This window comes from Giraffa tippelskirchi, chromosome 2 (assembly GCF_054371585.1).
Source record: "Giraffa tippelskirchi isolate mGirTip1 chromosome 2, T2T-mGirTip1v1.2.pri, whole genome shotgun sequence".
Lineage (NCBI taxonomy): Eukaryota > Metazoa > Chordata > Mammalia > Artiodactyla > Giraffidae > Giraffa > Giraffa tippelskirchi.
In genome coordinates this window covers 170,006,384-170,031,090 of record NC_137276.1, presented here as the reverse complement: position 1 = coordinate 170,031,090, position 24,707 = coordinate 170,006,384, and the positions used below count along the sequence as shown (strand labels likewise).

Sequence of the window (24,707 nt, the reverse complement as noted above, 5' to 3'; positions counted from 1 at the left end):
ATTCTTCTAATACTACAAAAAAGTACTATTACATTATAACCCAAAGTATAAAATAAATATGCATGAGTCCACACTGATATAAATAAGAAACAGCTTAATAAAGAAACAATCTTCACCCAAAAGAAATCCAAATAATTTACACAGTGACTTTACCCTTAAGGAAAATAATCCCCCTCTTCTTAGGTGTGGCCTGTGGATAGTGACTTCCTTTCAAAGGATACAGCATGGAAGAGGGGAGAGAGTAACTTTACAGTAGAGAAAACTGAAAAATACAAGGTCAGCCAGGTGATGAAGATTAACAGCAAATCGTGTTGACAGCACATACCCTTGATGTGATGTGTTGAAAATGGCACTCTGTGGTCTTTTTCCAAATAACCTATAGCTCTAGTTTCTTATGAGAAAAATTCCAATAGTGAGGCAACCTACAAAATATCTACCTACCACTACTCAAAACTGCCAATGTCATCAAAAACAAGGGAAGTCTGAGAAAGTGCTAAGGCCAAGAGGAACCTAAGAGACATAGTAACTAAGTGCACTAAGGTAGCTTCAGTGGGATTATGGAAGAGAAAAAAGACATTAGGTAAAAACTAAGGAAACCTGAATAAACTTTGGACGTTAGTTAATAATTATGTATCAGTAATGGTTCATTAATTATAATAAATGTACCATACTGGTATTAGATGTTAACAACAAAGGAAATTGGGTGCAGGGTCTAGGCACATAGATATAAAAGGCCATATTATTATGCTGTTATGGTAACATATGATATGCTGCTGCTGCTGCTAAGTCACTTCAGTCATGTCCAACTCTGTGCGACCTCACAGACCGCAGCCCACCAGGCTCCTCCATCCCTGGGATTGTCCAAGCAAGAATACTGGAGTGGGCTGCCATTTCCTTCTCCAATGCATGCATGCATGCTAAGTTGTTTCAGTTGTGTCCAACTCTGTGCGACCCCATGGACAGCAGCCCACCAGGCTCCTCTGTCCACAGGATTCTCTAGGCAAGAATACTGGATTGGGTTGCCATGTCCTTCTCCTACATATGATATATGTGCTCATATATGCACATAGGAAATTTACCTGTGTGGAAAAAGATTTGGGGATTTAAGGATTAGGGTTAAGATTTTATTTTTGTCTACTACTCCTCTGTTACTTCAATTTTTCTTTTTTACAGTATGAATGTAGAAATATTTTAGTTTCACTAGAATATTATAACATAAAAACAAGGTGATAATTAATAATAAAAAGAAACTTGTAGATTCACATTTTCAAGCAGATGATAGTCAGCATCTTACTGCTGTCAATAACATTTATAACTCATGAGGAGATCTAGATAATTCATCTACTTCAGGGAGTTTTACATTATCTATATATTTATTCTTTAGGTCACACTCCAACAAAAATGTCAGCATTTCTTCAGTAAAAGTTTCATCATATTATCTATTTCTATTATACTGTAATAGAAATCACCATGAAATTTTAAGAAAGATACAAAACTGGCCTTATTTAGGCAACCTCTTTATTTCAGTGAATAAAATTCCTTGTTACCAGTAATTTTCACACAGTAAGGTGAGAAAGAAAAAAGCCAGAGGCATTAATTTTGTAAACTTGACTACATATATATTTAACTACAACTTTGTATAATATTTCTGCATGTATGTCATTTCTGTAACAGGATTTCATTTAATTTAAAACAGCAACACAACAAAAAATCCTTTTCCTATAGGGAAGCTGACAAACAATTATGAAATTACTTTTACCTTCTCAGCTTCACATTCCACTACTAGCCCCATAACTCCCTACTTTACATATCTGAAATTTTGAAATACCTGTATCTCCTCTACGTAGACTATGCTGTTTAACTCCAACAAACTTTTCAAATATTCTGTACTTCTAACTTGACACATACCTATTCTGCACTATATATCAAAATAGCTCTTACTTGGGCTTCAAAACCCTGAATAACCATCACCTCTCCTATGTAATTCATTTGCTGACCCCTATGGATAATTTATTACTTTCCTCCATACTATTTCTGCTCCTAATACAAATAAGTGTCATTCCATGTATCATTTTGCAATATATTTCTCTCCTGTCCTTCAAATTCAAGTAGACATATTTTACACTTTGTACCTAAAACACTATACAATGCAGGTAAATTGAAGCAAGTTTTAGTTTGAAGAGAATAAGTGGTTGGAAAGAAAACAGACTTTATAGCTTAAGAATCTCTGTTTGAAAATGGTTCCCATGATTACTCACTATACAACACTGGGCAAATTCTTTAATCACACAAGACCTCCATTTTTACAATGATAAAACTAACAAAATAGAATATTAGCTACCCTAGTAGTACTGAATGATGTTTAAATGAGAAAAATGCATTTTAAAAGCACTTTACAAATCATAAAATTTTAAGAAAAATTGCATTTTTATTTATGATTTAAGACATTATGTAATTCCAGTTAACCAAATGAATATCTCTAAGAATTTGAATTTGATTAAATTATATAAGGTGTACTTATCTAATATTTTAAAATATTTATTTTTGTATATGTTTAATAAAGTATTAAAGTATTAAGCAAAATGGTGCTAATTTTTTGTGTTTGCTTAAACTTAAAGTTAATGAGGTAAAAAGACATAAGATGATTAACATATGCTCAGTCATTATTTTTTACATTTATCCCTCTACACTACAGTATGCATCCACTGTAGTTGGAGGCCTCTATTTTATTCATCTTTTCTACCTAGAATAACAATTTCACTAAGTAGTCCACAAAGTGTGGAAAATAGTAAGAGGGGGAGTAAGACTTCTGGAACAGCAGTGCAAGGAGTTCAGATCTCCTCAGCAAAGCAAAATGATAAAATGCTTAGCCAAGAACTGTGTGAAATATCTGGAAATTGTTCTAAGGGCACACAGCAAGTAAGAAACAAATCTTGGTAAGAACTGCAAGAATCTATAGCATTTTAGCAAAGATCTGCACCTTTACCCTGTCATCCTATCTCCATGTATGGGAAGCTCTATTCAGCACTCTCTCTGCAAAAGAGTTGAACATGACTGAGCGATTGAACAACAACAATCCAGCACTCTACTCCAGACAGCACCCTCTCCTCTCAGATCCTAGTCAAGGACTATGGTTTCACCCCAGGAGGGACAAGCTGCATCCCAAGTTGCAAAAGATTTATCCTAGCCAAGAGAACTGTCTCTCTCTTCCCCCACTCAGTCCCCACAAGTAAGTCAGAGAAGCCCTACTCCCAGCATAGTAGGCTGGAGCCCTTGACAGTCTCATCCTCAATTTGCTCACAGGAACAGCTTCCATGTTGGGAGGGCCAACTTGTGAAGACTAGGGGGTGCCATTGCTATTGCCCCTCTTTCGGTGCCTTCTCATACAGTGGGGGTGTAACTCTGGGAAAAGTGAGTCCTCATCCATTTCTAGGGTGGGAGCGCAGGGGTTCTGTCCAGGGAGAAAGACAGGCTATGTGCTCTATTGCAAGACGTTAACTATTTGTAATACAGAAGGAAGAACTCTAGCCTATAATTGTTGCCTAAAACCAACGGACATCTTTGCTGTTGTTCAGTTGCCCAGTCATTGTCTGATTCTTTATGACCCCATGCACTGCAGCACATCAGGCCTCCCTGTACCTCACCATCCCCTGAAATTTGCCCAAGTTCATGTCCACTGCATCAGTGATGCCATCCAGCCATCTCATTCTCTGATGCCCTCTTCTTCTTCTGCCCTCAATCTTTCCCCTTCATGGATCACTGCCTTGTCGTGGCAAAGGGGCTTGCGTAACTCAATGAAGCTATGAGCCATGCCATGCAGGGACACCCAAGATGAATAGGTCATAACAGAGAGTTCTGGCAAAATGTGATCTACTGGAGGAAGGAATGGCAAATTACCCCAGCATATTTGCCGTGAGAACCTCATGAACTGTATAAAAGGAGATCTTTGTAGACAGCAATTAAGAGGAAGCTGGTAGGCTCATGACACAAACAAGGCAAGGCACCATAAGTTTAACAAAGAACCAAAGGAAAATATAGTCGAGAAGAGCCTACTTGGAATTACAGTCATCTCTGTAAGTTGATAAGGATGTGCACAGCTGATAACTGAGCAGGATGTGCGACGAACCTGAAGCATTCCCTGAGCTGCACACAGATATACTGACATATAGCAGAAGTACCACTGCTACAAGTGGCTTACAAATAACCTCTGACCATACACTTGAGCAAACAATAAGCCACTCTGAGCCAAGAGCAACTCCCAGGAAGTAAAATCACATTCATCCTGGCAGGGAAAAAGATTGTGAGTGTCCAAGGCTATAGCCTCTCAGGAACAATGAGAGGGGCAATTCTGATCTATCAATCCCTGGTTCAACATGTGGCAAATAAATAATGAACTTCCTGAACTATGACAATAGCATTCAAGCCAATCACACATCCAATGGTAAAGGATAAAAATATAACTGGCTAATGGGATTTGAAATATAGCCTTTGACCAATATATGATGTTTAAAAGAGGAACAATCTCTAATCAATAACCTTAACTTCTACTTGAAAAATTAGGAAAAAAAAAAAGGCAAAATAAATCCATAGGAAGGAAATAATGAAGACTGGAACAGCAATAAATACGTTGGAGAACAGAAAAGCAATTAAAAAAATTAATGAAACCAAAAGTTGGTTCATTGAGGAAAAAAAATCAACAAAATTGACAGGCCTTTAGCTGACTGACCAAAAACAAAAAAAAGAGAAGACTCAAATTATCAAAACCAGGAATAAAAGCAGAGACATCACAACTGACCTTACAGAAACAAAAATAATTTTAAGGGAAAAATATTAACTTTATGTCAATAAATAAGACAGTTACGATGAAATGGAAAAAATCACCAAAATGGACAAAAGAAATGGAATATTTAAGCACATTTATTACAAGTAGATTAAGTGAATTAGTAATTTTAAATTTACCACAAGAAGTCATCTGTTGTAAATGGCTTCACTGGAGAAATCTGCCAAACCTTCAAAGAAGAAACAATACCAATTCTTCACGAAATTTTTCAAAAAAATAGAAGAGGAAAACACTTCCTAACTTATTCTATGAGGCCAGTATTACCCTGATACCAAAACCAGACAAAGTCATTATGAACAGGGAAAAGAAAAAAAGATGGCTAAAGAATATGAATAAAGATGCAAAAATCCAAAGAGAGTACTCTATCCCAAAACAGAAGAATACACATTCTTCTCAAGTGCACATGGGGTATTATCCAGAATAGGGTCATATATTAGGCCATAAGACAAATTTCAGTAAGTTTTAAAAGACTAAAATCATACAAAGCATCTTCTCTAATCACAATGAAATAAAACCAGAAATCAAAAAATTCAAAACGGGTGGAAATTATCAGTTCAGTTTAGTCTCTCAGTCGTGTCCGACTCTTTGAGACCCCATGAATTGCAGCACGCCAGGCCTCTCTGTCCATCACCATCTCCCGGAGTCTACCCAAACCCATGTCCATCTAGTCGGTGATGCCATCCAACCATCTCATCCTCCATTGTCCCCTTCTCCTCCTGCCCCCAATCCTACCCAGCATTAGGGTCTTTTCCAATGAGTCAACCCTTCGCACGAGGTGGCCAAAGTACTGGAGTTTCAGCTTCAACATCAGACCTTCCAATGAACACTCAGGATTGATTTCTTTTAGGATGGATTGATTGGATCTCCTTGCAGTACAAGGGACTCTCAAGAGTCTTCTCCAACACCACAGTTCAAAAGCATCAATTCTGCGGCGCTCAGCTTTCTTCACTGTCCAACTCTCACATCCATACATGACCACTGGAAAAACCACAGCCTTGACTAGACGGACTTTTGTTGGCAAAGTAATGTCTCTGCTTTTAAATATGCTATCTAGGTTGGCCATAACCTTCCTTCCAAGGAGTAAGCGTCTTTTAATTTCATGGCTGCAATCACCAACAGCAGTGATTTTGGAGCCCCGAAAAATAAAGTCTGACACTGTTTCCACTGTTTCCCCATCTATTTCCCATGAAGTCATGGGACCAGATGCCATGATCTTAGTTTTCTGAACGTTGAACTTTAAGCCAACTTTTTCACTCGCCTCTTTCACCTTCATCAAGAGGCTCTTTAGTTCTTCTTTACTTTCTGCCATAAGGGTGGTGTCATCTGCATATCTGAGGTTATTGATATTTCTCCCGGCAATCTTGATTCCAGCTTGTGTTTCTTCCAGCCCAGCGTTTCTCATGATGTACACTGCATATAAGTAAAATAAGCAGGGTGACAATATACAGCCGTGACGGACTCCTTTTCCTATTTGGAACCAGTCTGTTGTTCCATGTCCAGTTCTAACTGTTGCTTCCTGACCTGCATACAGGTTTCTCAAGAGACAGGTCAGATGGTCTGGTATTCCCATCTCTTTCAGAATTTTCCACAGTTTATTGTGATCCACACGGTCAAAGGCTTTGGCATAGTCAATAAAGCAGAAATAGATGTTTTTCTGGAACTCTCTTGCTTTTTCGATGATCCAGCGGATATTGGCCATTTGATCTCTGGTTCCTCTGCCTTTTCTAAAACCAGCTTGAACATCTGGAAGTTCACGGTTCACGTATTGCTGAAGCCTGGCTTGGAGAATTTTGAGCATTACTTTACTAGCATGTGAGATGAGTGCAATTGTGCGGTAGTTTGAGCATTCTTTGGCATTGCCTTTCTTTGGGATTGGAACGAAAACTGACCTTTTCCAGTCCTGTGGCCACTGCTGAGTTTTCCAAATTTGCTGGCATATCGAGTGCAGAACTTTCACAGCATCACCTTTGAGGATTTGAAATAGTTCAACTGGAATTCCAACACCTCCACTAGCTTTGTTCATAGTGATGCTTTGTAAGGCCCACTTGACTTCACATTCCAGGATGTCTGGCTCTAGGTGAGTGATCACACCATCGTGATTATCTGGGTCGTGAAGATCCTTTTTGTACAGTTCTTCTGTGTATTCTTGCCACCTCTTCTTAATATCTTCTGCTTCTTTTAGGTCCATACCATTTCTGTCCTTTATCGAGCCTACCTTTGCATGAAAAGTTCCTTTGGTATCTCTAATTTTCTTGAAAATATCTCCAGTCTTTCCCAATCTGTTGTTTTCCTCTATTTCTTTGCACTGATCGCTGAGGAAGGCTTTCTTATCTCTCCTTGCTATTCTTTGGAACTCTGCATTCAGATGGGAATATCTTTCCTTTTCTCCTTTGCTTTTCGCTTCTCTTCTCTTCCCAGCTATCTGTAAGACCTCCTCAGACAGCCATTTTGCTTTTTTGCATTTCTTTTCCATGGGGATTTTCTTGATCCCTGTCTCCTGTACAGTGTCATGAACCTCTGTCCATAGTTCATCAGGCACTCTGTCTATCAGGTCTAGTCCCTTAAATCTATTTGTCACTTCCACTGTATACTCATAAGGGATTTGATCTAGGTCATACCTGAATGGACTAGTGGTTTTCCCTACTTTCTTCAATTTAAGTATGAATTTGGCAATAAGCAGTTCATGATCTGAGCCACAGTCTGCTCCTGGTCTTGTTTTTGCTGACTGTATAGAGCTTCTCCATCTTTGGCTGCAAAGAATATAATCGATCTGATTTCGGTGTTGACCATCTGGTGATGTTCACGTGTAGAGTCTTCCCTTGTGTTGTGGGAATAGGGTGTTTGCTATTACCAGAAGCGAGGCGGCTGCGACGGCGCAGAAGCGTGGCCGAGAGGAGCTAGGCCAGGCAGGGGGCCGGGAGCCGGGGGCGGCAGCCGACAGGGCCTAGGCCGGGCCGGTGGCCGGGGGCGGCGGCCGACAGGGGCTAGGCGGGGCCGGAGGCCGGGGGCCGGGGGCTGGCGGCAGCGGCGAGAGGAATTACCCATGGCCCAAGGTAAGAGAAACGCAAGTGGAAATTATAGCAGACTGTTGTAACAAACTGTTACAGCAAACTTTTAGCACACTGTTAACAACCAAACAGGCCAAAGAGGAAATAAAGCAACACTTCTTTAAACAAGAAAAATTAGGAAACACTTAAGAGATAAATGAAAACAAAAACAAAAATTCCAAAACTCAATGGAGGCAGCAAAGCAGTACTCGGAAATACACAGAGAGAAGATCTTAAATCAATAACCTAACTTTATACCCTAAAGAACAAGAAAAAGAAGAGAAACTAAACCTAAAGCTACCAGAAGAAAGAAAATAATAAGGATTAAACCAGAAATAAGTAGCTCAGTGGTAAAAGAATCTACCTGCCAATGCTAGAGACACAGGTTTGATCCCTGGGTTGGGAAGATCCCCTTGAGGTGTGGAAATGGTAACCCACTCCAGTATTCTTGCCTGGAAAATCCCACGGACAGAGGAGCCTGGAGGACTCTAGTGCACTGGGTTGCAAAGAGTCAGACTTGACTGAGAACACACATAAAATAAGAGAACAGAAAAAAACAGGTTCAAGGAAAACAAAAGTTGGTTCTTTGAAAAGATCAACAAAATTGACAAACTTTCAGCTAGACTGACAAAGAAAAAAGAGAGATGACACAAAAAACTAAATCAGAAATGAAAGTGAGGATATTACTATTGACCTTACAGATAAAAGGACTATAACAGAATACGATGAACAAATTGTATACCAACAAATTAGATAATGGAGATGAAACTGATAAATTACTAGAAACACACCAATCACTAAACTGACTCAATATGAAATACAAAATCTCAACAAACTTATTTATCAAGAAGAGATTCAATCAGTGATCAAAAACTTCCCCAAAAGTAAAGGCCAGCGCCAGATGGTTTCAATGGTAAATATTAACAAACACTTAAAGAAGAATTAAGAACAATCCCCTCAAAAGCTCTTCCAAAAATATAGAAAAGAAAAAAAAAAGTGTTTAGATTAATTCCTGTCATATAGTAAGCACCATATAAGTTTGGGCTATTATTACTATTTATTTACTATTACTACTATTATTATTGGGCTTCCCCAGTGACACACTGGTAAAGAATCCACCTGCAATGCAGGAGATGCATGTTTGATTCTGTGATCAGGATGATCCCTTGGAGAAGGAAATGGCAGCCCACTCCAGGATTCTTGCCTGGGAAATCCCATGGACAGAGGAGCCTGGTAGGCTACAGTCCATGGGATCACAAAGAGTCAGACATGACTGAATGAGCACATATACACTATTATTATCATACAGCAAAAGGCTATTTACTTCTAAAAGTTCTCCAAAGTAGACACTATATAATCTCCCTTTGCTTAACAATCATTATTAAGATACACTGCTTCTAGTGCTAAATTGTATAGCAATAACACACAAACTCTGGAGACAGACTGTGGAGTTGACTCCTAATTTTGCCACTCCGTAGCTGTATGAGTCTTAGGCCTATAGCTTACTTAACTCTGACTGCCTAAATTTCTTCTTCTGTAACACAGGAATAGTAACAGTGTACCCATTCTTTACTGGGTTGCAGTAAGGGTGAAGTGAGATATAAAGTATGTGTAAAAGGGCTTAGAGCAATGTCTGGACACACAGCAAGTGCATATATATTTGCTATTACTCAGTAATTTGTAAAATAGTAAGCTAATGTGTTAATTATACACTATGTGCTATGATAAGCACTTATATTACATTTTTTTCCTTACAAAATCCCTACTATACAGATGACAAGGGTTGAAAAGGGCTTTCAAAAGTAACACTGCCTGTCATACTGCTATAAAGTGACAAGAATAGGATGCAAACCCAAGTATTTCTGGGTACAAAGCCAGAGCTCTTGACTTTTCATAATGGATTCACCTCAACCGTTTTCTCTCCAGGGCTAGTGACAAACAGTCAAAATCAAGCACACCATTCTTCTCCCTGATCCCAGAGGAAGTTGTACAAACCTCACTTTCTGAACACAGCCTTCTGCACAGTTACTATCAACAGCAAAGCTGGTATGAGGAATAATATCAACTGGACATCCTTGCTATTTATAAACTGTCTCTCATACAAAAAGAGGGAGAGTCTTATTTAAGGAAGATAGTTTTTATTACTCCATAATCAAACTATGATGAACCACAGGTAAAACAATTTTATATGTAAAGTTACTTAGAGAAATATTTCTTAAAGAAAACTATTATTTGATTTAAATAAAATCTAAGTCTCTCGTAAAAACAAAAAATGGTTTCCATACTGCTGCAGAGTCCCAGGCTTCTACAAACGTGAACTGCAACTCAGAGAAGGCAAAGTCAGTTGTTCTCATACCCCAGTTTCAATCAGGAACAACTTTGCTTTTTATCTGTTCTACCTGTAGAACAGAGGTTCTTCATAAATTTCATTTAGAAGGGAAAGGTTTCTATTGCTGAATACTGACACAAAGATACTTGGAATTCACAAAAGTATTATAAACCCAGAGTTTCAAAACATTGAAAAAACGTTTCTCTCTGATCAAGGAGAAAGAGTACTATTTATTCTGAACTAAATCAGAGTCAATAAAATCTACTGGGTAACTTGGAGTATAATAACTGACTACATGATGCTCCAATTACTAAATACTAGTAATTTCAACCAGAAGACTATGACTGAGACTAATCTGGTCACATTTCTAGTCTCTATCCTGACTTAATTCTTCCTTCTAGTTACATTGGCTACTCTTTCCCACAACTATAGGCTAAAAGTGTATTATGTTTAACTTCCAAAGGCAGCTTTTAAAATGTCAGGGTGGCACAAAGAGAGACAGACACCAAGATGGTTATTCCTATAACCATTCAGTCAAACTGTGGTCAGTGGAAATATCTCAAATATTACAGCCATCCTACCTGAACTTTTACCCAGAGCTGGAAAGTGCTTATGGACAGAAATTATGATAAGGCCTTTGGGTAGCTTAACTATATTCTCAAAATAAAAATAACAATAGGGGAACAGTTAAGAATATTATGTAATATAAAAACTCAGTGGAATATTACATAACCAATAACTAAAAATATTATGAGGCAACAAGGGAAAGCTTTTGAGATTCTGAATTCTTAATAAGGTTATAAATAATTATTCATACAACTATGTAGCACGTGAACATACAGAATAATATATGTGGTACTGAAGTCAAAAGCCAGGATAGTGAGTGAAAATTTTTCCTTCTTTAAAAATTTCCCCCAAAGTAGTAGACGGTCAGAGAGAAGAGACCCTGAGAGAGAAAGACAAAGGCTCAGGACAGATGGAAATCCATACAAAAATTTAAAAATGATCAAATATTCAAGGAGAGTAGGTTGAGTAGAAACCCAATGAACGATGGGTACATAAACCCAGAGAAAGAGGTTGAAATCCACAGAATTAACCAACAGAGAGAGAAACAGACCAACAGACACCAGAGTTAAAGAGGGAAAATAAATTTGAGGGGTTGCCAGACAGGTAAGCCTTTGGGTGTTACCACAAAAGGTTTGTTCGAAAGATTTGTTCTTCCCTTTCTGCTCTTTATCTTGGTAAGAATTAAATGAGTTAGTATTTGTAAAGCACCAAAACAGTGCCTGGCATATAGGGAAAGCTGTATGTGTGTGTGTGTGTGCATATATATATATATATATATATATATATATATATATAATTTTTTCTTTTCAATTATGGTTTATTAACAGGATAGTGAATGTAGTTCCCCGAGCTATACAATAGGACCTTGTTGATTATTCAGGGAAAGCTATATAAATTAAGCAATCAAAAGAAGATGTTTAAGGGGTTTTGTAGGGAGGCCTGTGCAAATGAATCCCCATGCAATTTAGTGGTTCATGGAACAAATAATTCTGACCTTTATTTATTTTCCTCTGTGGGGTATTATAATGTCTAGCATCTAATAACAAAACCAACAGGGATGCAAAATTCCATTATAATAGTGCTGTGAACATAATAGCTGCTCCATAATTTTATTTGGGAAGGGGCAGGAAAAAGAAATGACATGTCAAAACAGATAAGATCAAAGACATAACAGGCAGTTTGCTAGGTTAAAAAAAAAAGATAGCATGAACCAAGTAACGGGCTTGGGAAATAAAAAAGCTCAAATACTTATGAGGGCTTAGAGTCCCTAAGATAAGAAAATGCATCATTTAAACTTAGGGGGAAAAAATTTAGAAAACACCTGAGAAATGAGAGTCACTAAAGGGCCAATTTGCTAATTATGGTTGTTAAAACTTTAGCTGTCACACACACACACACATATATACACACGCAACAATTATATATCTGTAGGTACATCACAATCCTGGCTTAATACACAGGTACTTTCCCATATTACAGGCTCTGTCATGGAAAAAAAAGATTTCTAAGGAAATAATCTAAATAAAATTCAATGGAAAATGACTAAATGGTACACTAGGAAATACGTGAAGTACAAAAAGAACTGGGCTAGAAATTAAGAGCTATTATGAACCTAAGGAATTTGGGAAGTACATGCATGGTATGTGGGCTTCCCTGGTAGCTCAGACGGTAGAGAATCTGCCTGCAATGCAGGAGACCTGGCCTAGATTCCTGGAAGATCCTCTGGAAAAGGGAATAGCTACCCACTTCAGTATTCTTGCCTGGAGAATTCCATGGAAAGAGGAGCCTGATGGGCTATGGTCCATAGAGTCTCACACGACTGAGTGACTCAAACACACGCACGCGCGCGCGCACACACACACACACACACACACACACACAGAAGGGTCCAAAATATTAAATGAACTTATTCAAAGTGATGTTAATTTAGCCAAAGAGTTTAAGTGCTTATTACTTGTCCTCCCTCTTCACCCAAACCAGTGAAGGAAGAATGTAAAGACAAGACTGAATTTGGGAAGAAGGAACAGTGAACAGACAGAAAGAAAAAGACCATGGTAAAACTGAAGAAAATGATTTTCTGTGCTTCCAGCTTCAGTGAGTATATGGTATTAGTCACTGTATCTTTTAAAGAGAAAATCCAAGGGTAGGAGGCTAAGGGGAATTCAAAGCAGGAGATCTTTCTTTATCCTTTGCTTTTACAGAATTAAATGTGATAATAAATAGTGATCACTTACAAGAAGCTCTGTAATACTACATCTTTTCCAACTTTTTAATGTAATCTATCCCTAGAATAGGTTAAACTTGCTTCCTAATGTTTAAGTCTCATTCTGGTCCAAAGTCCTCCTACTTCCCGTTCCCCTCCAATACTTCCAACTTCAACAAATTGACATCATTTTCTTCCCTCCAATAAACATGTAAACTATCACAGGCTCTGGGAGCACATAAGAAACAAAAGTTTTTGAAATATAGAACTTTAGAACTAAGAAGAAAATTCTTAAAAATTAATCCCCTCTATCATTTCATTAGGGTTTTCCCTTGTCGTTCAGTGATAAAGAATCTATCTGCCAACGCAGGAGCATGGGCTCGATGCCTGGGTCTGGAAGATCCCCTGGAGAAGGAAATAACAACCCACTCCAGTATTCTTGCCTGGGAAATCCCATGGACAGAGGAGCACATGGGCTACAGTCCAAGGTGTCACAAAAGAGTCGGACACGACTTAGTGACTGAACAATGACATCATTTCATTAACATTTTCCTGATATAACTAATGATATTCAATAACCATATCATGAGGTTAGAAACACTAGGATATGTGTTTCGGAATTCTTCCATTCAATAAGCAAAGCTGTTTTGATGTGAGGACAGGATACAAACTTTTTCTGGAAGAATATCAAGTCCATCACAATATTCAGTAAACACGTTCTAAGGACCTACCTTTTCACCACTTGAGTAGAAGAAATAACGCAATCGGACTATGTTACAGTGATCTAGCTTTCTCATAATCTGGAGCTCTCGGTTCTGAAAAGGAAACACATGAAAATATTTTTTAAAGGATACCTGCTATTCATATTGACTAAGATGCTTCTGAATTAACATTAAGCACTTCAAAGAGCAGGCTACAGATATGTTGCTAAAAGGTAACATCCATGTTACTAAACAGTATCACCAGTCGGACCATTGCTCTGCAGTAAGATAAATATAGAAATCGAAAATAAGTGTTCAGAATCTTTTATTGCAACTTGAAAGAACAATTTTACAACCATGAATCTTACAGTTAAAAGTAGGGCCTATATTTCCCTAAGTGTCACTTTTCTCATAATTCGTTTTTATTGTATTGTATAAAAATACCAGTCTTCAATGAACTGAAAAATTTTAAAACTGGTACCTCACTACAAATGGCTTGAGAAGGACTGGTTTATGTATGCAAGAGATATCTGAAATGAGCTATCATTACTATAATTTTTTGCAACTATAATAATAATCAACTTCTTACCAAACAAATGAACATGGGTGCAAAGAAAACTCTCACATGCCCTGTTTGCCAAAATGCAGTGAAAAATCTGAGTTAGCCCTATTAGAAGGTATCAGTTGCTAAAGTTAAAATATGATATACTAGAAGGTGTACAGTCCTGAAAATTTATAGCTCACACAAATAATTTTTCTTTTGGGGAGTTTCAAAGTTATGTTTCAAGAAAATAAAACATTAAACAATATGACAACTTCCCAACAATGTAATATAAATTTTACAGTAATAAATTTGAGTACATATTAATATATATATATATAAATAAAGAAGTTAAATTCCAAGAATATACATAACTGTCAGAAATCCAGTTAATAAAAGTCCAAAATATATAGCACAGAAAAAGAATAACAAAATACTTGCTAAAAGGACAGAATATAAAATTTCTGTTAAAATAATGATTTAGAAGAGCTACAATCATAAAGTACATACCTGGGAATTTGGAAGGTAAATGCTATTATGTTTAGAAAATAAGGCCAAAATAAAGGGGTTGGGGATGTATTATGGACAAAAGGCCTAATAAGCAGAACTGTCTTAGAGCAGAGTGGCTCCAGTTCTTGGAAGATGACAGCACAAATAAACAAATATTCCTCTTCCCTAGAAACTTTCCATAAACTCCATGATGGTTCTAGCATGTCCTCTAAAAGGAAATAGGGAACTTAAGATGACTCTCCTTCTGACTGTTTAAACCGAGTACGAGAGCTGGGCTTATGTATACAGTGATACTTAAAATCCTTTTTATAAAACATCAATCTTTCATTCCATTACTTGTTATGTTTTTAGCTGAAGCGATAAACTGAGAAACTCTACACTACAGTATAATCGCTTTAACAAGGATAATACCTAGTATCAGACTCTGAGTTCTGACTATTACAGATGACACAGGAAATTTTACAAATTTCAAAACTGTCCATTTTCTATTCCAAATTGAAGCTGTTTTTTGAAGTATCAATGTGTGTGTCAATTTGATGTGTCAATTCACATCTAGGTAGCTAGTTTTGTGGGAGAACTGCTAGTTAAGTTAAGACTCCTCTCAGATATTAAGACTGTTTTTTTAACATCGACGGTTATATTAAAATAAGATATTTTTCCAGACCCATTAACCAAGGTAACAGAGAACTATTAAATTAAATTTCCATGTAATGGAATTTGTGTTAAGACTATGCATATAGGGCTTCCCTGGTGGCTAAGCTAAAGAATCCGCCTGTAATGCAGGAGACGCGGGTTCCATTCCTGGGTTGGGAAGATCCCCTGGTGGAGGGGACAGCCACCCACTAGAGTATTTTTGCCTGGAGAATCCCATGGACGGAGGAGCCTGGTGGGCTACAGTCCAAAGGGTCACAGATAATTACACACGACTGAAGTGAGTGTGTACGCATTTACTATGCATATGATCCTTTATCAAAAAGAATATAAGTGAAGAAAGTATATGGACTCAAATATTTATCTACCCTTACTTCCTGTTCATATTCTACTATTTTGGAAAGGAGGTTTAAATTTTCTTATTTTAAAATTCTTTAAAAGATCCAAAAGATAAATTTCACAGAGCAATTTTTAAAGTATTAATCAAGCCAATATTAGACAAAGCTTATGTCTGAGATACATTTAATATACAACTATCCCAAGTCTAACTTTTTACTGAGTCATTCTTTACTAGTGTATGAATGACATAGTAATTCTACAGAAAAAAAGTTGTTATTCTACAAATATAGTGCACCTCTTCTGCACCAAGCATCATTTGCAATATTAAGGATATGGCAGTGAATAAGAATAAGTGAATAAGTTCTTAACCTCATGAAACTTAGCTTATGGAGGACAGTTCAGTTCAGTTCAGTTCAGTCGCTCAGTCGTGTCCGACTCTTTGCAACCCCATGGACTGCAGCACGCCAGGCCTCCCTGTCCATCACCAGCTCCCACAGTTTACCCAAACTCATGTCCAATGAGCCAGTGATGCCATCCAATCATCTCATCCTCTGTTGTCCCCTTCTCCTCCTGCCTTCAATCTTTCCCAGCATTAGGGTCTTTTCAAATGAATCAGTTCTTCCCAGCAGGTGGCCAAAGTATTGGAATTTTCAGCTTCAGCATCCATCCTTCGAATGCATATTTCAGGACTGATTTCCTTTAGGATGGACTGGTGGATCTCCTCACAGTTCAAAAGCATCAATTCTCCAGCACTCAGCTTTCTTTATAGTCCAACTCTCACATCCATACATGACTACTGGAAAAACCATAGCTTTGACTAGACGAGCCTTTGTTGGCAAAGTAATGTCTCTGCTTTTTAATATGCTGTCTAGGTTGGTCATAACTTTTCTTCCAAGGAGCAAGCATCTTTTCATTGCAAGGCTGCAATCACCCTCTGCAGTGATTTTGGAGCCCCAAAAAATAGTCTGCCACTGTTTCCAGTTTCCCCATCTATTTGCCATGAAGTCATGGGACCAGATGCCAGGGAGGAATAAACAATATATTTTCATGTAAAGTAAAAGGACAGATCATGATAGAGAGAAGGGGCTATTATTTTAGATAGGGAAGTGAGAGCAGATCTCACAAAGAAGGTTAAGATCTAAAGACAAATCTGAATCATATGAAGATGAGATCCATGTGAGGCTATGGGGGGAAAGCACTACAGTTACAGGGAACTTCAAACACAAATGCCCAGAGGTGGGCTTGAAAGTGAAAGTCATTTAGTCATGTCTGACTCTTTGTGACCACTGGACTATACAGTCCATGGAATTTTCTAGGCCAGAATACTGGAATGGGTAACCTTTCCCTTCTCCAGGGGCTCTTCCCAATCCAGGGATTGAACCCAGGTCTCCCGCATTGCAGGCAGGTTCTTTACCAGCTGAGCCACAAGGGAAGACCAGAGGTGGACTTGGCATATTCAAAAACAGCTAGAAGAATAATGTGATTGCACCATTGAGTAAAGGAAGAGGCAGGAAACAAGTACGGACAGATAGGCAGGAGGGTATGTCATATTAACTCTAATGAAACTGAATTCTAAACTAAATGAAAGGAAAGCCAAAGAGGCCAAGCAAATGACAAAATCTGATTTACCTTTTTAAATGATCGTTTTAAAACTAAAAATAAATTTGGGGTAGAAAGTGGATCACAAGTTGTTTTTTGTTTGAAAGTAGATCAAGACTTCTGTTTGAAATCCTTGTATTAGACATCCAAATAAAAATACTGAGACTCAAGGTAGAAGTCTGGGCTGTAAATCTGTGTCTAGGAGTCATTTGTATAAAGGGGACTCAAAGCAAGAGGACATAATAACGTCACCTAGGGAAGAAGTTTAGATAAATACACACACACACACGTTCATATATCTGTATCTCTCTACCACCCTATCTATCCATCTATCCATCCATCCATAGGTATGAAAAGGAGTATACCAAGTGGGGCAATCGATAAAGTAGGATAAAAAACAAGAGAGGTTACCTTATAGGCCAAGTGAAATAAGTTTTCAGAAAAAGGCACTGACCATTTATAGCAAAAGCTGCTGAATAAGAAATTAAGATGAAAACATAAGACAAATGGATATGGCAAATGCAGGATGTTAGTGACTCTTACAAGTGTGATCTCAGTGGTGATAAAAACTGACTAGAGTGAATTAAATTGGAGTTGGGAGGGAGACACAGGGAAATAACTAAAAAGTCAGAAGGTTCAAAAAGAAATGAGATTTTCAGCTCTAGCAGAATGGACAGATCAGCAAACTCGCTCCCCAAAACACATATAAAAAGAATTGTATTGTAGAAAACAATGATTTCAGGGCTCTGGAAACCAACCAAAAGCAACAACAAATTAAGCAGCGTTTATTCAAGAAACATAGCTTAGATATTAGAATTAAGACAGTGGGGGCCAGTGACCTTTTTGCTAGTGACCTCCCCTCTCAATTACCTCTCAGCTCAGCCACAGCTCTGTTACCCTGAGAACGCAACACCAGGTGGGGAAAAGGACAGACTAGCAGAACATTAGGAAATACAAAGGGAGACCTTGGAAATGAAAGAGGCTCAATAAACTTTCTATATACCCCTGTGCTGATTTACAGGCTGTGCACACATGGGAGATCCAAGAGGGCCTTGGAAAAAGTAAGAGCTGAGGCTGACTTAAAAACTGCCTGAATTTCAAATGTATTTCCCAACCCATGAACAGAATCATCTAAGAAATGATGGAAGCTTTATAAATTCAAAATATTTGAACATAATCTCTAACCAATAACTGGCTGGCCACTAAGCAATGCAGACAAAGAGTCAAATTGTAAGAAATCAGGCTAAAAAATGAAAACTTGAATAAAAATTTAACACAGATTTCAGGGGTTTCAAACTGGCAGAAAAAGAGTCTAGATTAGATGCAGGTAAACTACAAAAAAAAGGAAACGAAAGAAAACTCCCAAAACAAGTTTCAGGAGGATAAAAAAAAAAGTTAACAGAACCCAGAGTTCTACAATATATTATCTAAAATTTTTCACTGTCTAAAAAAATTGTGAGACATGCAAACAATAGGAAAAGTTGACCTACACTCAGGTTAAAAAAGAAAAGGAGCCAATAGAAATTGACTCTGGGTGGACACAGCCATTGGATTTAGCAGACAAGAATAAAAAAACTGCTATTATGTTCAAAGAATGTTAAGCTTCTCAACACTAGTCTTAACAATGAGTTTTTATATTTGACACCAAAAGCAAAGGCAACAAACACAAAAATAAGCAAATGGGACTATCTCAAATTAAAAAAACTTCTGCAGTGCAAAGGAAATCATCAACAAAATGAAAAGACAATCTATGGAATGGGATAAAACATTTGCAAATCATGTATTAGATAAGGGGTTAATATCCAAACTATAAAGAACTCATACCACTTGACAGAAAAACCTTCAAATAATCTAACTTAAAAATGGGTAAAGGACTTGAATAGATATTTTTCCAAAAAAGACATACATATGGCCAACAAGTACATGAAAAGATGGCTTAACATCACTAATTATCAGGGAATGCAAATCAAAACCCCACCTGTTAGAATGGATATTATCAAAAAGGGGCAAGAAATAACCAATGTTGGTGAGAATGTACAGAAAGAGAATCTTGGAAATGTACACTGGTGCAGCCTCTATAGAAAATAATAGTACACTGGCAGATGTACTATTGGTAGAAATGTACACTGGTGCAACCACTATAGAAAACAGTATGGAAATTTCTCAAACTACTAAAAATAGAACTATCATAGGATCCAGTAATTCCACTTCTGGGTATATATCCAAAGAAAATGAAATGACTAACTCACAGAGATACCTGTATTCCCATGTGAACTGCAGTTATTATTTACAATAGCCAAGACATGGAAACAATCTAAGCGTCCATCAACAATTGAGTGGATAAAGAAAATATGGTGTGTGTGCACACACATATGTATGTGAGAGAGAGAGAGACAGAGGATTATGCCACAATGAAAAAGGATACCATGCCGCTTGCAGCAACATGGATGGATTTTGAGGGCATCATGCTAAGTGAAATGAAGTCATACAGAGAAAGATAAATATTGTATGATAAAACTTAAATGCGTAATCTAAAAAAGCCCAACTCATATAAACAGACTAGAAAGGTGGCTACCAGAGGCTGGAGACTGGGGAAAAGGGGGAGGTGATCAAACAATATAAACTTCAAATTATAACAGAAACAAGTTCTGAGAATTTCATAAATTGAAGAAAGCAGGGAAAACCACTAGACCATTCAGGTATGACTTAAATCAAATCCCTTATGATTATACAGTGGAATTGAGAAATAGATTTAAGGGACTAGATCTGATAGACAGAGTGCCTGATGAACTATGGACAGAGGTTCGTGACATTGTACAGGAGACAGGGATCAAGACCATCCCCATGGAAAAGAAATGCAAAAAAGCAAAATGGCTGTCTGAGGAGACCTTACAAATAGCTATGAAAAGAAGAGAAGTAAAAAGCAAAGGAGAATAGGAAAGATATTCCCATCTGAATGCAGAGTTCTAAAGAATAGCAAGGAGAGATAAGACAGCCTTCCTCAGCGATCAATGCAAAGCAATAGAGGAAAACAACAGAATGAGAAAGATTAGAGATCTCTTCAAGAAAATTAGAGATATCAAGGGAACATTTCATGCAAAGATGGGCTCGATAAAGGACAGAAATGGTATGAACCTAACAGAAGCAGAAGATATTAAGAAGAGGTGGCAAGAATGCACAGAAGAACTGTACAAAAAAGATCTTCATGACCCAGATAATCACAATAGTGTGATCACTTACCTAGAGCCAGACATCCTGGAATGTGAGGTCAAGTGGAATTCCAGTTGAGCTATTTCAAATCCTGAAAGATGATGCCGTGAAAGAGCTGCACTCAATATGCCAGCAAATTTGTAAAACTCAGCAGTGGCCACAGGACTGGAAACGGTCAGTTTTCATTTCAATACTAAAGAAAGGCAATGCCACAGAATGCTCAAACTACCACACAACTGCCCTCATCTCACACGCTAGTAAAGTAATGATCAAAATTTTCCAAGCCAGGCTTCAGTGATATGTAAACCATGAACTTCCAGATGTTCAAGCTGGTTTTAGGTAAGGCAGAGGAACCAGAGATCAAATTGCCAATATCCGCTGGATCATCAAAAAAGCAAGAGAGTTCCAGAAAAACAGTTCTGCTTTATTGACTATGCCAAAGCCTTTGACTGTGTGGATCACAATAAACTGCAGAAAATTCTGAAAGGGATGGGAATACCAGACCACCCGACCTGTCTCTTGAGAAATCTGTATGCAGGTCAGGAAGCAACAGTTAGAACTGGACATGGAAAAACAGACTGGTTCCAAATAGGAAAAGGAGTACGTCAAGGCTGTATATTGTCACTGTGCTTATTTAACTTATATGCAGAGTACATCATGAGAAATGCTGGGCTGGAGGAAGCACAAGCTGGAATCAAGATTGCAGGGAGAAATAGCAGCAACCTCAGATATGCGGATGATACCACCCTTATGGCAGAAAGTGAAGAGGAACTAAAAAGCCTCTTGATGAAAGTGAAAGAGCAGAGTGAAAAAGTTGGCTTAAAGCTCAACATTCAGAAAACTAAGATCATGGCATCTGGTCCCATCACTTCATGGGAAATAAATGGGGAAACAGTGGAAACAGTGTCAGACTTTATTTTGGGGGGCTCCAAAATCACTGCAGATGGTGACTGCAGCCATGAAATTAAAAGACGCTTACTCCTTGGAAGCAAAGTTATGACCAACCTAGTCAGCATATTAAAAAGCAGAGACATTACTTTGCCAACAAAGGTCCGTCTAGTCAAGGCTATGGTTTTTCCAGTAGTCATGTGTGGATGTGAGAGTTGAATGGTGAAGAAAGCTGAGCACCAAAGAATTGATGCTTTTGAACTGTGGTGTTGGAGAAGACTCTTGAGAGTCCCTTGGACTGCAAGGAGATCCAACCAGTCCATCCTAAAGGAGATCAATCCTGGGTGTTCATTGGAAGGACTGTTGTTGAAGCTGAAACTCCAATACTTTGGCCACCTCATGCAAAGAGTTGACTCACTGGAAAAGACCCTGATGTTGGGAAGGATTGGGGGCAGGAGAAGAAGGGGACGACAGAGGATGAGATGGCTGGATGGCATCACCGACTCGATGGACATGAGTTTGGGTAAACTCCGGGAGTTGGTGATGGACAGGGAGGCCTGGCATGCTGCAATTCATTGGGTTGCAAAGAGTCAGACACGATTGAGCGACTGAACTGAACTGATGGTGACTATAGTTTTAATACTGTTTTGTATATCTGAAAAGTTGCTGAAACAGTAGACCTTAAACATTCTCACTACAAAAAAGTAATAATAATTACAAGCTGTGATATGTTAGCAGATGCTATGATGGTAATCATTTTGCAATACACAACTGCATGAAATAAAAATGTTGAACGTTAAAGTTACACAATATTATATATCGATTATATCTCAATAAAGCTGAAAAAATTAATATATCCTAAATAAATATGTTCAAAGAATTAAAGGAAACTGTATTTTACAATTAAAGAAAAATATGATGACAACCTCACAACAAGTAGAAAATTTCAGTAAAGAAATATTAACATTTAAAACCTGGAAACAAAAAAAAAAAAAAAGAAAAAGAAAAAAAAATTAAAATAAAAAAAAATAAAACCTGGAAACACTAGAGCTGAAAAGTGTAATAACAGAAGTAAAGGATTCACTATGGGCTCATGATAAGATTTAAGGTGACATTCTAAAATATCACACCTACAGAACAATCTAGAAATATGTATAAAGTTAATTAAAAAAAAAGACCTACCAAAAAATGGATACTGCTGCTGCTACTGCTAAGTCTCTTCAGTCGTGTCCGACTCTGCGTGACCCCATAGACGGCAGCCCAACAGGCTCCCCCGTCCCTGGGATTCTCCAGGCAAGAACACTGGAGTGGGTTGCCATTTCCTTCTCCAATGCATGAAAGTGAAAAGTGAAAGTGAAGTCACTCAGTCGTCTCTGACTCCTAGCGACCCCATTGACTGCAGCCTACCAGGCTCCTCCATCCATGGGATTTTCCAGGCAAAGGCAATATCATAAGAAAAGAGGAAAAATAAAAGAAAATATATTTGAAGAAGTAATTGCTGATAAGTTACTAAATTTGATGAAAAGCACTAATCTGCTGAAACATAAAACTTAATGAACTCCCAACAGGATAAATACAAAAAGATTCACACTGAGGAACACCCCTTTTGAACTGAAACCACAGAGGAAAAATAATGAAAGCAGTAACAAAAACATGGTCCATCATACACATGGGGAAAACAGTATAATTAACAGCAGACTAATCATCAGCTTAACAGAATAAAATAGCAGTAAAATTTTAAAAATTAAAAATGCAGAAAAAAAAAAAATCTGTCAACCAAGAATGCTATATACAGAAAAATTACTCTTCAAATAGGAAAAGATTTTTTTTTTTAAATTTCAGGCTAAAAGGAAAAGACACAGGATGTATTTCAAATACACAAGGACAAACAGGACAACTAGAAATGGTAAATATAAATGGGAAAATAGAAAAGATTATATGTCTTCTCATTTCATCAAAGATACAAACTGTATAAAACAATTATGATAATAGTTTGTTATTAGGCTTACAACAGAAACATGACAATAATAGCAGGAAGTAGTGAGGAGAAAATGAAGCTATATTGGAAAAAAAGGTGCTATATTATACTGGAATTAAGTCAGGAACTAACCTGAAGCAGACTGTAATAAATCGAAATGTACTTTGTAATTCCTAAAGCAGCCACTAAGAAAATAATTATTTTAATATTAAAAATCAACACTGGACCTAAAATGGTACACGAAAAACCTTGTTCACCATCAAAGAAGAATGGAGGAACAAGAACAACGTGAGAGGGCTCCCCGGTGCAGTGGGTGAGAGTCTCCCGGTCATGCAGGGAGAAGCCACGGCAGTGAGAGCCCTTGCACCGCAAAAAGAGTAGCCCTGCCTGCTGCAACTAGAGAAAGCCCGCCCAAAGCAACAAAGACCCAGCACAGCCAAACACAAATAAATAAATAAATAGATTTTTTAAAAAAACATGAGAATACAGAAAACAAAAAGCAACATGGTAGGGGCAATTTCAGTCAAATGAAAAACTACACAAAATATGATTAAGCATACAATCAAAGGCAGGTTGTTGGACTAGATAGGAAAAAGAAGCGAGCTCCAACTATATTCTTTTGGTAATGGGCATGCTTTATATTCAGATTCAAAGACAACAGCTTGAGCACAAAAATATGGGAAAAGATATACCATGCAAACAGCAACAAATGAGATCTGGAATGGCAAAGTTACTAGCAGACAAAGTAAATTTTAAGAGAGCTAGAAATATTCCCATTTCTTACAAGATAAAGCCTAAATCACTTCATAATTCATTCCCTCTTTGTCAACTCAATCTTTTCCTCCACTCAAGGCCAATGTGGTAACTAGACCCCACTTCTCACTCTTTGAGTGTATCATTTCATTCCCAATTCTAAGCCACTCATCACACTTAGCATGACTGGAATGTCTCTAACCTCCCTCCCTCCTACACACATTCTACCCATCCTTTAAGTTCCTATTAAACTCCCATCTCTTTCACAAGGCCATCTCCAGCTGCCCCCACTCACACTAATCTTTTCCAACATCTAAATTACTTAGCACCTAAGAATTATTTTGGAATTTATTATATGTACTCTCTTGGCTTTGTTTTACTTTACAACTATAGTTCAATACTATTATATAACATACTGCTTTTTAAAAAGTAGCTTATGGAAATCAGATATTGTATCACTGGAGACACACACACAACTTGCCCAACCAGCTTACTCTAAGTGCCTGTAAAGCAAAATATGAATTTTGTCTCTATTAATACATCACCCACAG

At 37.6% G+C, this 24,707-nt stretch overlaps 1 protein-coding gene across 33 annotated transcripts in view; it reads right to left on the bottom strand.

Moving 5' to 3' along the window:
* Window positions 1-24,707, bottom strand: part of GSK3B (glycogen synthase kinase 3 beta) — a 267,763-nt gene that overhangs the window by 82,457 nt on the left and 160,599 nt on the right. For all 33 annotated transcript variants that reach the window (XM_081571915.1, XM_081571924.1, XM_081571923.1 and 30 more), the window contains one exon: window positions 13,718-13,801. In XM_081571915.1, coding sequence (XP_081428041.1) covers window positions 13,718-13,801 — 84 coding nt within the window. The remainder of the gene's footprint in view (window positions 1-13,717; window positions 13,802-24,707) is intronic.